At 26.8% G+C, this 16,247-nt stretch overlaps 1 protein-coding gene across 2 annotated transcripts in view; it reads right to left on the bottom strand.

Annotated features, from left to right (window-relative positions):
- Positions 1-16,247, bottom strand: part of LOC107448012 (atrial natriuretic peptide receptor 1) — a 573,894-nt gene that overhangs the window by 12,367 nt on the left and 545,280 nt on the right. For both annotated transcript variants that reach the window (XM_087159148.1, XM_087159149.1), the window contains exons 15-18: positions 13,222-13,390; positions 11,256-11,405; positions 7,976-8,099; positions 6,036-6,104 (exon numbers count right to left, since the gene is read on the bottom strand). In XM_087159148.1, the coding sequence (XP_087015274.1) occupies positions 6,036-6,104; positions 7,976-8,099; positions 11,256-11,405; positions 13,222-13,390 (512 nt within the window). The remainder of the gene's footprint in view (positions 1-6,035; positions 6,105-7,975; positions 8,100-11,255; positions 11,406-13,221; positions 13,391-16,247) is intronic.

Genomic DNA, 16,247 nt, shown 5'->3' with positions numbered 1-16,247 from the left:
TTTCTTTGCATGAATATTTACAATTGTTGTTGAAATATAGGTATATGATATACTCAATCACATAAATGCAATGACAGTAAATTGAGAAAAATATTATTGTCTTAAAAAAATCTCAATGTTTCATTTATCTTGCAATAAATAAAAATAAATATAAATGCTTTTAAGATTACTGAATAATATGTACTATAATACCTTTCTCATTCGTAGAGAATTAAATAGGTATCACAATAAAGTATATTATTTAAGTAATTAACTTTCATGAATATTTTTTTTAAATAACGCATCTAAGTTAAAGCATAAATGCATTGATATGATTCAAGAAAATAATTATTCCTCATGAATCTACTCGTGGAGTTTTGTTTAAAATATTTAAATGTTTAAGCCTTTCCTAACAAACTAAAAAATTCGACATTTAAAGGTGGGAAGGGAGAGTGTTTGGTATGCAATTTCTTTATAAATTAATCGAAACATCTCTGGATTTACCAACCAAGTTCTATCTTCCTCTCATATTTTCGTATAAAAACTAATTACCGATAAATGACAAATTAACATGCATATTACCAGCCGAGTGTAGAAGGTATCTATATCTATCATTGAAGATTGGTAATTTATAGTTTAATTCAATTTTATTTAATTTAATCGAAATTTATTAAATTTTATTATTTAATTGTTTCTTTTTCGCATTAAGTTTTGCTACTCTTGCAACCACTTTAATTTTTAAATTTCACAATTAGTTTTTTTAAATAAATCTACCAATACTTCCAGTAACCACTTGCTCTGTTTTATAGACACGAACTGTAGGAAAGAATCTTGTCTCGTGATACGTATAAACGCATCTTTAAATTTTAATTTCTTCGAAAAATGGAAGTTATTAATTGCAGTAGTACTTTTTAGAGGAAATTAAATTCAAATAAATATTTTTTACAAATATACTAAGTTCTATTAGTTATTTGATTTTATTAGATACGTATAAAATAGTTATACGTTTAGCAATCATTTTTCGAATCGAAAACACACGAAACAATACCAATGACACTGAATAAAAACGTATGGTCAAAATTACCTGAATACGATAAAATTTACCTTGTTTCTGGTTCGATGAGAGCACCAGAAAGCTGGGAAATTTTTAATGAAGTTCTTCGGAAATGAGTTTAGTAAAATTAGGGAAAAAATGGTTTTATAATATGTGATAAAACTTGGTTATTTTATCATGTTATCTTAGAAGATTGCTTAAAATCTTTAGAAGTGATTAAATTTACTTTTCAGCTTTGTATCAGACCAGAATTTTTAGTAAACCGTTACCATATCAACGGAAAAATTATTAAATGAATGGTTTATAAACCGTATATTTACAAAAACGGTTATTAACAAAATAATGTTGTTGTGTTTTACCAAAAATTTTGCTACTATATAGTACGGTAAATTTACCAGATTTTAGTTTGTGAATTTTTTTTTCATATTTTTGAAAAAAGATCATGATTCCAAAATTACAAAAATAACTCACTCTAACTAACTCTTACTATAAATTTAATTTGTATAATGAATTTTAATAATTAAGATACTGAGAATAAAATTAGTGTAAATCATTCAGATCATTTTAAATACCGTGTATTTTTGCATTTTCTATATTTAATATTTTATATTGTAGCATTGAGATTTTTTCATTCAATTTTAATATTTCGGCAAAATTTCTTTATGTACGATACCTACAATAAATTTTTTAACTAAAAATGTGAATTTTGCTTACATTTTAAAAAAACATAATAGTGCCTTTATTATTTCTCATTTATCATCAATTTTTTATCATTACGAAAATCTAAAAATAGGATACAGATTTTTTTTAGTCTTACTATAGTATCTCACTCTCTCTAAATCACTTTACCTGACACCTGTCTATAAATAATTCCATCTGACACTAAAACTTCCAGAATGAAAAGGTCACTGTCAAAAGATTGTCTTATTAAACGCTTGTGATTTTTTTCTCCTCATGTCATTTTAAACAGAGGTCTATTTTTAGAGACAATTAAATAAATTCCCAGTTAGGAAGAGATATTATACTGAGCATATAAAAATATTTGAAAGTCTAAGATCTTATTTAAGTGCGAGAAAATTTATTAAGGTTAAAGTTTTGTATTAAATAAATATTTTTAGCATATCCATTCCAATGGTTTAGTTTTGTAACAATAAACTAATTTTAAAAAATACCTAAATGTCACTCTTTAAATTCATTATATGATCGTTAAAAAGAAATTTTATCTGTAAAATTTTAATACAGTAATTTAATTAAGCTGCAATAATAAAGTTATATCAAACTGTAAAAAAAATTAATGAATTATATAATTTTGTGTGAAATAGTTTTTCATCTTATGTTTTTGGTTTGGTTTTCTTAGTTGCATACGTAAGGTACATCATTTTCGAAAGACATCAAGGAGATTTTAGACAGAGATTAAAGTTTATTATAGAATTATTGATTTTGCTACAGACATGACAAAGATAAAATATTTTTAACTCACTTGAAAGACATAGTTCCTATTTTTTTTATTTTCAATTATTTTTCCTTTTGGGGGGGGGACGATGAGCTTTTTATATATTTATTTTTTTGTAAAGTGGCAAACATTTTATTTGACAACAAATTGCGATACATTTCCTTGCAACATTTGAAAGTCAACTTTAAACTGTTTTGTAACAACACACAAAGCCCAGGTTAAGTTTTGAATACTAAAGCTTGTCAGAAATTGGCTATAATTTCGATTAACAATCGATTCTACTTGAGGAAAAATTCTGGTTTTAAAGGTCAAGAAGGGATCATATTTTTAGCTATCCCAACTATTTTCGCTATTTAAGAATTCTTGATAATAGAAGCCGAAATTTTAGTCGAATAGAAGTCGAAATTTTAATTAAAGTAACCTTTCTTTGATCATAATGTAGCAAACATTTCTGCTGGTAGCGTTTGTGAAATGATTGGTATTTTCATTGGGATCCTGAAAAGAGCTTCAGCAGACTTTTAACCATTCACAGATAGGTCGAAAATTTTGATTATAAGATTCTCCTTTCACACTGACAAAACTGAGTTAAAATACTTTCTGAACAAGCTTCAAATATTGATTTTAAGTGACAATTATATGACAATAAATAAAATACAATCAAACCCCGCTATAGTGAACCTTCAAGGGACCTAAACTTCGGTTCACTATAGCCGGGAGTCCACCATATCTGTTACGCAGGTAATTTAACTAATGGTACCCAAACTCCTCCCTCTTATTACACATTATTCAAATAAATAACTGTAAAATATTATGTAGTAGCAAAAAATGTGATATTTTTCATTAGTCTTCAACTTGCGTGAAAAAAAAATAGTTATTCTTAGCTGATGAGCAATCCTTAACATCAGATATGCAAACACTTCCCGACACTCAGATAATTTTTCCTAAATTTCTGTTATTCCGCTTTTTAAACCTGTCTTACCTGCCATTCGAGCACATAAAAGTAGTCTCATAAAACTGCTATTTGCAAATTCATCAACATTTGTCCAGATATTGGGCGATTGCTGCTTCTTCGAATGTTGAACCACTTCAGCAAAGCTTCTTCAACATCCTTGTGATCTACTTTTCTCAACTTTTTTCTACCATCTAAATTTTTTTCATGAACAGAAATTATTAATTGCCTATTGTTCCATATGTTACAAACTGCAGATTTGGATAGTTTAAATTCCCGGCAAATATCGGCCTGATTGCATCCATTTTAAATTTTTCTAATTACGCCCATTTTATCATCAATGGAGAACGTTTTGCGTTTACTGCTCGTCATAGTTAAACTTGAGACACTTGTTAGCAGGATTTTTTTTTAACTGAATTGTGAGCAAAAAGGAGTTGAAATGAGGGCCTTATCAGCACAGTGTCCAACCCTTTGACCAATAATGAATAAATACTCATTCCCTCTGACAGAAAATGCATATTGATCCCACTGACACCTTACAGGTGCATCATCTGCCTGGTTGGAAAAATCTACTTGGTTTGTTTAGGGATGGGAAAGTGAAATAAAAGAAGCAAACAAGAAAAAATGCTTTTCGCTACAGTCCCCTCTATAGATGGCTTTAAAAATCGGCATATGTATTTATTTTGAAGTAGAAATTTCAAAATTATTGCAAAAAAAAATGAAGAAAAAAATCAGTCGAAGACAGAAAAAAGTTCATTATATCCATCTTCCTCACATTTTTGGTTCACTATATCCACAAAAAATACCATTATACGTGTATAGAAGGCACGGGACAGAACATTTCGTTCACTATATCCGGGAGTTCACTATAAACCGTGTTCACTATAGTGGGATTTGATTGTACTAGGTTTTCATATTCTACTTTTAGAAATTCCATGTTTAACGTGTCCCATTTTGAGAGGAAGTATAACGTGTTTCATTCCTTTTACTACTTGAAATATTCTCGTTTGATCAGCAAAATAAATTATGATAAATTTTTGTAGTGCCTTCATGTTACACAAAACCTTGGTAGCAGAAACCCTCACAGCAGTGGGTGCAGCAGCTTATCATGCCATCTGCCGATTATTTTTTTTCTCAGATTTCATAATAATAATAATACTGCCAACAATACAATCCCCATTTATTTTTTTCATTTTTATTATAAATAAAATTGCTGAACATAATAGAAATCAAGAGAAGAATTTCTATTATATCCATATTGATGCCCATTGATGCTTCGCTAATCCCCATGATCAGGAATTATCTCTCCCTTTTTGTCAGCAAAAATGAATCAGTCAAATGAATTTGAAGTCTGTCACCTCTGAAGCAGTTCTTCATGCAGATGCAACCTGTGCGCATTGCTTGGATAAAGCGGTTACGGAAGCTAATGTTTGTAGGAAAAAGTTTTTACTGTAGGCTTTGGCTCAATTTTATTCATTGAAATACATTCATACGGATTGAAAACATACTTAAAATTTAAAAAAAAGGTGGCTAAAAGATCTCATTTAGTTAATAAAAAAATTTTATTAAATTTTAAAATGCTACCACTTTTCCAGTTTTGAATCTGAGATAATCTGATATCCGGTTTGATATCTTAATTTGATTTTATATTTTATATAATTGGATTTGATATTTATATGCTTCAAATATGAATTTTATTTAAAGTTCTTTCCTTTTTAGGTATTATTGAGTAAATTTCAAATTTAAATTAAAAGGAAAATTGAAAAAAAAAATGTGTAGATTTTTTATTTATCCTATGTTTACAAGTGCAAACTTCGGAGGTTTGGGTAAGCAAAATTTTTTCAAAAGCTGCCTAAAATTGTTTCGTGAGCAATGTGCATATATCTTAGATATATTTATTGTATAAATCTCGAACTTAATATTTTTTTAGTTAGTTACATGTTTTAATAATGGTTTCATAACATCTTTTTTAGGTCGAATTACATACGATTCAACCTAAATTTAAAGTTACAGTTCTTTAAGTTAATTTTTATATACTGCTAGCAAATTCACATTTTGCTATAAGTTTGAGTAAGCCTAATTTTTATAATATTAGTCTCCAATTGATCGCAGAAAAATTTTGATTTAGAAAGATAGGAATGCAGATAAGCTCAAAAAGTTCTTCTACACGGCTATAGCCCAGTTTATTTAGGACAAAAAAAAACAGATAAAAAGCTATATATTTTCACGACTGTGGATAAAAGTTAGTAGTAATCAACTCAAAAGACAATCAATTAAATGCAACATGAAATCTTTGTTACTTGTTGCCGCGAATAAGATTGATGATGCGGATAAGAGGTGATTTATAAAGGTTTAAAGCGTAATCAGCAGCAAACGCATACTAAACGAGAATATCATTGTTGACTCAGCCATTTCTTATTTAAGAAGAAATACATTTGTTATTGTAACTTCTGTTGGAAAAACTAAAGTGCGAATAAATTAATGTTGTGTGATCAGAAGAAAAAATGTATATTTATAAAAAATGATGAGCAAAATTTTATTAGTGATTTTATGAAAACAAATTTACAAATGATTCAAAATTTTCAAATGATTCTACTTACTTTATATACGTCAAAATTTTCGATAATTGAATCAAAACAAGTATAAAGGTCATTTAGCAAATCAACCACCTAGAAAATAAGGTAAATAAGAATTTTACGGTTGATTAAGGGATAATTTCTAAATCATTCCATAATAATCCTTTTTAAGCACTAAATATTTTAAATCTTCTAATGCTGTTTTTGAATGAAAAGAATAATCAAGTAAAAAGTATATTTATTCTAAATTTTAATTAATTTCAAGTATTTCATTGTGCTTTTGTCAACGATTTTCAGAATAAACAGATAACAGCTTTTCAGTAAGCCATGGTTTTGAGCAAATAAACTAAAATATACACAAAATCATTTACACGCGTAGTTTTTTTTAAAATTATATAGTTTCTTTAAAATCAATAAATGAATTTGTAAAATAATAATTCTTTTGATTAAATATTATCGTAGTACATAATTTAATATTGGAATATGTAAATATACAAAATGTTTGTTTTTATAACATAGTTATCAATTTAACCTATAGTCATAGAGGCCTTCAAATGCTAAATTTGTTGAAAATAAATATTAATTTCTATAAAATCGTGATATCAATTTGAAGTAATAATGAAGAGCTTTTCAAAACTTCATTTGATCTATTTGATCAGGGAAAATTTATTATTCATTAAAAATTCGCTCATTAAAATTATTTGAATGCTTAAGCAGCGATGAATATTTGCTTGATTCTGAAACAATTGCCTTAGGGTATAAAAAATAATTGAGTTTTTTTTATTCAACTAGAATAGATTGTAAGTTTAATTTATCCAAATTTAATTACAAACGTATTTTAAATATCGAAAATTAAATTTTCTATTAATTTTAGTTTTTCATATTAACTTTAAAAAAACACGTTCGATTGCAAAATATTATTATTAATAAACTGTGGATGAGTGAGTCAAAAAACAATTTCAGAAATTTTACTTAATATTCAATAAAATGTATTGATATAACAATGTATCCAATAAAAAGAAGCATACGTTGAATAAAATATTTTTGAAAATGAACTTATTTTGCTAACAAAAAGCATTATATTTATTTCGTACACATAAACATGAGAGTAAGAAGTAAAAAAAAAAACTTCGATCGAACATATTACGAATTTATTATACTTATATGCTATTTCTACTGTTTACAGTTTCAATTAATTAGACAGAATATTTTTAACATGTGTTTCATAATGTAACTTTTGTTTTTGTTTCATAATTTTCCATAGTTTGAAGTTTGAAGCAAATATTCGTCAAAAACTTATTCTCTCGATACATTTTTCTTACTTTAAAGTAATTTAAAGTTTAAAGTAATTTATATAAAAGTAATTTCATAAAGTAATTTAATATTTGTTAAAAATTCTTTCGCTGAACTTTAGAAACGAATCTGCGCTCTCAGAAAAACATAAGTTCAACATTGCACCATAATATCATGACCGTGACACATCCTTTTGTGCTTTTTGTAATAAAATCTAATAAATATGATATTACGGTAGACCTTAACATAAATTTAAACAATATTAGGTTAAGCTTGTTAAAGTCATTAAGACGTTTTTTACCCGTGTAAAAAGAGATAAAAAACGTAAAATATTGCGTCCTGTGGTAAAAAAAAACTTACTTCTATGGGCGTAAATTTTGCAGACATTTCTGAGAATTTAAAGATGCCTATACAATAATTAATTACTCCATCAATTGCTTCCGCTGTGTTTTCTCTAATTAATCAATAAACAAAATCGAATTCCCGTTAAAGATGAAAAATTCCGTAATGTAATAAAATGTAATATTGCGGTTCAATTTAATACAATTTTGAAGCAAATTAAAACCATATTATGTTTAGCATGTTAAAGTCATTTAGACGTTTTCTTCCAGCGTAAAAAAAGATGTAAAAAAAGGCGTTGTTTTACCAGAGATTCTGTGGTAAAAACTTACTTCCATAGGCGTGCTTTCTGCAGACATTTCTGTGAATCCAACGATGTCACTAAAATAGATGGTTACTCCATCAAATGCTTCAGCTGTCACTGATTCTCCTCTTATAAGCTGACTTGCCACTGATCTGATAAAAAAAATAAAATTGATGATTTTAAGAATCTGAAGTGAATATTAAAAAAAGAAAATATTATATTCCTCCGGAAAAATAAGGAATAGTAGTTCAAATTTTAGGAAAAATACATTCCTTAGTACAGGGAATATCTAACACAAAGAAAAATCTCTTGTAAAATTACAGTTATGAATGATGATGGCATTTATGGTTAAAAAAAATCATAATTCTGGTGGATAAAAATAATGTACTATATTTAACCACTCATTTTGAAGCTTTACCGTAACGGCTTTAAAAGTATTGTTCCTATTACCACACTTTTGTAATAAAAGGAAGAAAGGACAAACAAGTATAAATTGAGACAAATAATTGGTTTTTATACCATTTTCTAATGTATAATGATAAAATGACCAAATATCACCACATTTATCAAATTTTATTTCATATTATAAAACTTTATTTTGTTGTTAATTTTACCAAACTCATTACCAAAGCACTTCTGTAAAAATTTCCGAGCTTTTAAGTGTTTCCATAGAGCCAGAAACACGGTAAATTTTACTGTATTGTGATATTTTTAACCACATCTTTTGTCTCAGTGTAAGTAGTTTTGTTACTTAGGCTACAAAAGATTTTTTTTCCAGGTCACCTGCAGTAAGTTTATTTTTCTAATTTCATTTCGATTGCATTTAAAAAGTATATTTTAACTATTATGTGTTCTTAATTTAATATTAACTTAATTTAATATTATTTAAAATTAATATTATTTAAAATTAATATTATTTAAAATTAATATTATTTAAAATTAATATTATTTAAAATTAATATTATTTAAAATTAATATTAGCTATAAATAAATACATTGTTGTGCAAAGTTAAAATTTCTGAGCAAATTTTCATGTGTAACAAAGTAAAAAAAATCAAGCAAAATAAATTAGTTCTTTTTAATGAAATCACGGGAGAGATGATAATTTTAAATGAAAAAAAGTCAACTTATGTATTAAACTAAACTGCTTTTGTTTAATAATAATAACAATTACTTTTATCACGTATTATGTTCCAAGAAATACATAATAATCCTGTAGTACTCTTTTTAAATTCTAAAAGAATTTATTGATTTAAACTCATTTTATTACAGTCATAAAAAATTGTAAAGCAATTTTCTTTATCAAATTTTTTTTTTGCTTTGTTACGAACATAAATAAAATATTTAAATCCGTCTGACGTGCTTACAAAAACTAAATTTAACGGATTTTATATTTTTCGTGAGCAAAAAGAGGTTTTGCTTAACATATTTATTTGATTTTCAAACGCAATATAAAGTTTTTAGATAGGTTTTTTATAATCATCAACCTTAAATATATTTATTTTATGAATCTTTGTCAAAAAAGTAAGCTCATCAGGGAAAGCAAATAAATATTTAAGCTAGGAAAAAACATTAAAAAACTATCAAAATGTGTGATCGACAAATTAATGAAGACGTAAGAAAAACAGCAAAACTAGTTTGATTTGTTGTTTTCTAATGATATTTGAAAGTATTCCTGTTATTTGCATTTAAATTTTTCTGTTTCTTTCAGTTATAAAATTTTCATTTTTCTGTTTTTAAGCATTTCATTATATTTAGATACTGTTTTTGTTTTTTTCCTCGTTTATATATAAATCCGCGATTCTTAGCATATATATTGTTTTGGTGAAAATTCTAAATATACATGTTTAGTAAGGTCATAATAAAATATTCTGTATAGTAAATAGCTAAATAAGGCAACAATTTCTCAGCAAAATGCATAATGGTATTGAGATGATTTAATGTTGAGAGAAACCATAAATAAAATCTAAGCATATATCTCTGTACATTAAAAAGCCATAAGGGCCTCCGACACTGTAATTAACGTTACATTATGTTTTGCAAAGCGATAACGATAAGATCAAAAATCTTGAAATTACGAACTATTGTAGAAAAAAATACAGAAATATACAGGTATATAAGATGGTAAAAAATAACTAATACTCGATAATTGGTTCGGGAATTACTGATAAACATGTAAGGAAAAAATACCATGCCGGCCACTCTGCAAACTCCAGGAATGCAACTGTGGGGTTGAAATTTGGCGTGTTGAAAGGACCGTATTTGCTTATAAATTTAATAAAGTATTTTTTTTTAAATATCAATTTTTTTCGAAGTTGCTGCTATTTTAAATGTTATTTTTGTGAATTTTTCAGTTTTATTTATTTTTTAATTTTATATATTTTGCTTTACATTGCATTTTTCTTCGCTGTACTAAATCTGTGAGACTTAAAAACTTGAAATTACGATGATATCCAGAAAAAAAATGCATAAATTCGTACATAAATAAGAAGTAAGAAAAATAAAATAAGATTCCATTACTTGTTCGAGAACTTTTTTGGTAAACGTGTAAAAAAAATACCATGTTTGTTTAATCTGTAACCCACTGGAGATCAACTGTGGAACTAAAATTTGACTTGCTGATGGAGCCACTTTTACTTGCTAACATAACGTGAGTTGTTTCAAAATTTCAATTTGTTCGAAAACTATTTCAAATTTAAGTAAATTTCGTTCATTTTTTTGCTTTAAATGTTGACTATTTATCCACTGATGAACTTATTTTTCCCTAAAAAAATCTTTTTTTTTAATATTATAAACTCACACTCAAGTAGATAACAATCATGAGAACCTGAAAAAAAAACAGAGTCAAATTACTTCTTATTTATTTTTTAGTCAGACAATTCGTATTCCTTTGGCTCCCTTTTTTAAGTATCGATGATTATTTTATGCGATTTTTTTTAAATCTTATATAAAACAACAATAATTATATATTTTAAAAAAATGCTCTGTTAGCAAAAATAAGATGAATGAAAAGCAATTACAAGAGTTGTTGAGAAAAATGAGCAGGGGGTGAAATCTGCTAAATAGATTTGAAAAAATCTTTTTTAAACGCGTAACTATCAAAGTAGACTTTTTGGAGAGAAAACTATTTTTAGAATCAATAAAACTATCATAGATTTAAATAGCGTCGTTCAGAAAATTACTTAAAGATAATTCGCAAAGCAGTTTTTCTCACTAACGACGCATAGAAAAAAAAGGACCAAAAATAAAATGGATGAGAAAATCTTGAGAGGAAGGCAATTATTTTAATGCAATGCTTGATGCCTTACTTTGGCAACAGTTGATAGAGAAGATCTTCTGCCTTTCTTTTTTCTTCCAAATAATCTGCAGTCCTTTCTTCTACGAGGGCTTCTAAGTTATTTGCATACTGTTCCATTCGAGATAGTAAATTATCCAAAATATTCCCGCTGTCATTGTCCCTAGAAAATACAAAAGTTTCTTTCTGAAAAAAAAAAAAACTTTGTCTTTTGGAGTTTTAAAGTTGCGAATTTTTGTTCTGAATAAATGTTTTCGTGCTTTGGAAAATTATACATAAAATTTAAGAAACATTGAATGAGAAAACCTAAGTTTGGCTAAGAGCACAGTATAAGAGATGCCAAAATTTCATTCTAATATGCAGCAGCCGAAGTGTTAATGAACAGATATTGTTCAAAAAATTAATTCTGCCTTTTAGAATTAAATATGGGATTCTGAATAACAAAAAGTGCTTGATTTGCCTATTAAAATAGAAATGGACCATCACATACTTTTTTGAAGGGGAAAAGTGTTCAACCTTTTCGTGAACTTTTGGATAACCCACTTTCTAAAGCCTCGAAATTTCGAGAAAGCAGATAATGCTTTTATCACCAAAATTGTCACCAAAATTGCTAAATTTCAAAATTTAACTCCAAGTTGGTGATGGTCCCATTGTTCTTCGCCTTCAAGTTGTTAATATGTGGTATTGAAATACATTAAGTCATCAAGCTAAAATGTGAATTTTTGGGGGAATGGTGCCTTCAGTTAAAAATATACAAGAAACATAATTACATTTCTATCTAAAAGATATTTCGTATACATAATGTAATTATATTTTTAACTTAAGTTTGAAGGTTATAATCGAAGTAGCAAACATTTTCCCCCCAAAATATATTTATTTTTAGCTTAAGACGCATGAAATATAAATATTCCATGATAAAAAGTAATGAAAAATATTTCCGTTGCCATTGCCCCTGGAAAATAAGAAGCTTCTTCAAGGAAAACAAATTTTCTTACGGAATTTTGAAGTTGCGTGCTTTCACTTTTTTTTTCGAATTTATCGAGATTCGCAAAGTTAAACATAAAATTTAGAAAATATTGAATGTGGAATCAAAGTTTAAGTATATTAGTTTAGGTAAAAACAAAATAAGTGATATAAAAGTTTTATAGTACTGTATAGTAGCAGAAGTGTCAGGAAAAAAATGATAATTTAAACACACATTATGTTTTATTTAATTATATTTTTATCGCGTTCACTGCCGGCTGAGTACAGCAGATTGTGCTGTATCTGTTGTGGAAGTGTGGAAATTGATTAAAATAAAATCGAAGCTAAATTTCATTATTTTAGCAACCAATTTAGTTTTTATATATAAAATTTAGTTTCATTTCAATAAATAATCTGTTAACGTTGAGATACAACATCATATTTTGGGTAAAAATAGTTGTATGACAATAAGCATTTTGCTAGAACTTGATCTATTTTATCAACAACAATTGTTAGGTAGAATTTCGGTTCGTGCTGGAGCAAGATTGAAAGTGACATTTTTTAAGAGTAGCGCATTGGTTAAACGTTGGCTAACCAATAAAAGGCGTTTTTTTCATGCGAAAGAAACAAACACTGTGTTCGCTGTTGAAAGCTTAATTTAAGTTTTCGTCATTTTCTATGTATAAACTATTATAGAATGAACTTACAAAAAACTTAAGTAGAAATTTAAAATTGTTACAGACTGTTTGAAAAAAAATGCAAACTCTCTGTTTTAAAATATTTGACTCTTGTATGTCCCAAGTTAAAAACAAAAAGTTCAAGAACATTCTTAAATTTATATTATAAAAGTTTTTCGTAACAAAAATTTAATTAGTTTGAACAAAAGGGTAAATTTTGTTATTCTAGTTAAAGCCTTCAGCCTTTCAACTAAACCATAAATATTTTCATTATTTGCGACTCAAAGAAAACTTTATTGAAACAAACCAAAACTCACAAAATGGAAGAAAGATAATTACTTATTTAGCCTTCGGATGATTGATTTTAATGCTTGAAAGTCTGGTCTTTCTGTAGGATCTTCTGTCCAACATTTTTTAATCATGTGAATAACTTCTTCATCACAGGCATCTTTCTCGAGTAATGGACGAAATGGAGACTTTTGTGATTTCTTCACGTTATCAACTATTTCTGAAAATTAATTGTTAGATTTAATTTCTTATAGGTATTATTTTTTCCTTACAAAATTAGTTTGCCTTGAAGTCAAATTAAAGTGGAAAATGAATTATAAGATTCCAGGTGTCCAGAAACAGATTTACGACTGTAAAATCAATTTAAAAAAAAAGGTTGGAAATTTATGGTTGTGCTAAGTTAAGAAAATCATTCATTTGCTCGTTAAAAAATTCACAAGTAGTTACAATTCCTCAACATATGACGCTGTTGAAAACATAATATTGACTTCTATTGCATATCAAATCATTTCAATGGAAAGTTTCGCAGCGCTGTTAATTAAATTTGTCCGTACATTGCAAAACATTGTTTTGCAGATGAAGGTTGTTTTAAAAGATTGTTTCATTGTTTTCTCAGGAAAAGGCGCCATTTTTGATAAATTTTGCAGCAAAAAAATGAAACTGAGTGAGAATAAATGATCAAACTGAAACTCAACAAACCTAATTATTCACTCTCATTCCGTTTTTTTTAATTCTTTATTTTTAAATCATTATTCATTTTTTGGCAACCTGATACACATGTATCAATATTTATGACAAGAGGTAGAGTTGTGACAAACTTTATAACAAAGAACAATTACATAAAAATAGTTATTGATTGATGCTATAAGCAAAATAGGCTATAATATTAACGGAAAAAAGTAATGAATAACTAGAATCTGCACAGAAAATAAAAATAACACATACAATTTGTATTGATTTCATTGCTCCAAGCATTCAAAATTTCTTAAATACTGATCACACTGAAAAAAAAATTTTACTTCTTAACTGCTTTGTTTATTAAGCTTTCTTTATCATGTTTATACATTTTTTATGCAGTTTTGTACTTTATTATATTATCCTCAATTGAAGAGAAATACTTTGAGTGCTATAAAAGCGCACCCGCTTTCATAATCTTAGATTAAACTTCTACGTGTGGGAACTATAAGAAGATAAATTTTTATCATTGTATATCAACATAATCAGCAGTGTAAAATTTGTCAATTTTTTAATGTTTATCAAAAGACATCAATATTTTAAAATTAGTCTTATTAGCTAATTTTATTAAATTCCTCATAATATTTTTAATTTTCTTAGTTATATAATTAGACGCTTACAATCATTTACTCATATGTGATTTAAATGAAGCATGCTGCAAATATGTTAATAAAACACTAAAAAATCTTCTATTTCTTATTGTTTCCTTAAAACACTTACATTTCAAGAAAATGTATTTCCTTAACCATTAATAGAAACTTCATTATTAAAAAAATACTAAACGAACTTCAATATAATAACCGGAATTTATTCTTTTATCTTACTATAATCAACTCCCACTTTATTCTTTAAGCATAAGTCCCAATTTTTCAAATACAAATAAAAATAGATCAAATTATTAACGGATAAATGGAATTGTTGCAATTTTTTTATTAAACCTTATGATCTATTTTTCATTAAATCTTATCATCCATCGTGTTTCAGTATAAAAAATTTGTTTTTAGACAAATAAAAACATCATACATTTTAGTGAAGAAATATTTTATTAAATATTGCTAAACTTGTTTTTTTAAACTCTAGTTAATTAGCAAAGAAGCAAACAATATTTTTTAGAGAATCTTACTTTTTAAATAAGGTAAGTAAATTTGCAGAAAATCAAATTAGTTACGGTACAGTGCTTTTATAATCAAATCAATTAGAAAAACTTTATTTACAGCTTTTATGAAAAGGACTTTTTTAATATAAAGCACTTTTAAACATCTAATTTATTGTAATATATTATATGTAAAAAACGTAAAAATAAAATTTGACACTCTCGAGTCTTAAAATTATTTAGCTAAAAAATTCGGAAATTGTTTTTGGCATAAAAGCTAATTTGTTGGTTAAAGGAAAACCATGTGCATACTAGTATACTACAAATATTTTGTGATTATAATTCATGGAAAACATGAAAAATATTCAAGTACTAATCTGAATTTAAATAGAACAATTTTGCATAATAAAAAAATCAATTATTAAATAAGATTTGCAGTAATTGTTTCTAATTAGTAAAAATATTAATAATTATAATAACAGTGTGGTAATGATGTAATAGTATTAGTATCAATAATTATAATAGTGTCATGGTAATGGCGTAACAGTTCACTCTCAGAAATAAAACTTTCACATTTGGCAATTCAATTTTGAGAATAATTTCGTCACATAATTACGTTATTATGACAAAACACGAGTTCTCAAATATATGACGAAAATGCTTCCTCAACTTGGAACCTCATTGCACTGGATTATGAGAGATTGTTAACTAGATTGTTAACAAAGTCATAATGAAGGTTAGACAATCAAAAATAAAGTGACGGAAAAAGCCGACTAGACTGCATGAAAACCAAGGAGTTGGTCTCGCACTTGGAAGATCCGGATTCAGATCCCGCTTCGCGCATGTGAGTAATTAATATCTCCTTCCTCTATTATTAGTGAGGCGTTAATCCATTTATATGTTGCCCACGATAAAGTTATTGTTATGAAAATTAGATACGATACATATTACAAGATTGTTTTTCGTATAGAATGAAAGAAGCAGAAAAGGATTGAACAGAATCAGAGAATGAATGAGCAATGTTGCATATTAAAAAAAAATGTCGTAACAGTTTCATAAAAGCTAATCCACCGGTATTTTATATGCACGCTAAAGCTAATCCACCGGTAGTTTTCCAAAAACAATTTTTCTTTAATTAAAATTTTTAAAAGTTGTTAATTACTTGAATATTTTGTACAAAGCAAATTCAGTCTTATTATTAATTGAAATATTGCGTTGGGAGATATACCAAAAAGAATGCTATTAACAT

The sequence above is a fragment of the Parasteatoda tepidariorum genome, chromosome 3 (genome assembly GCF_982258835.1).
Source record: "Parasteatoda tepidariorum strain Cologne lab strain chromosome 3, Ptep-v5.0, whole genome shotgun sequence".
In the NCBI taxonomy this organism is placed as follows: domain Eukaryota; kingdom Metazoa; phylum Arthropoda; class Arachnida; order Araneae; family Theridiidae; genus Parasteatoda; species Parasteatoda tepidariorum.
The sequence above is the reverse complement of the archived record's forward strand: the minus strand, read 5'-3'. Positions and strand labels throughout refer to the sequence as shown.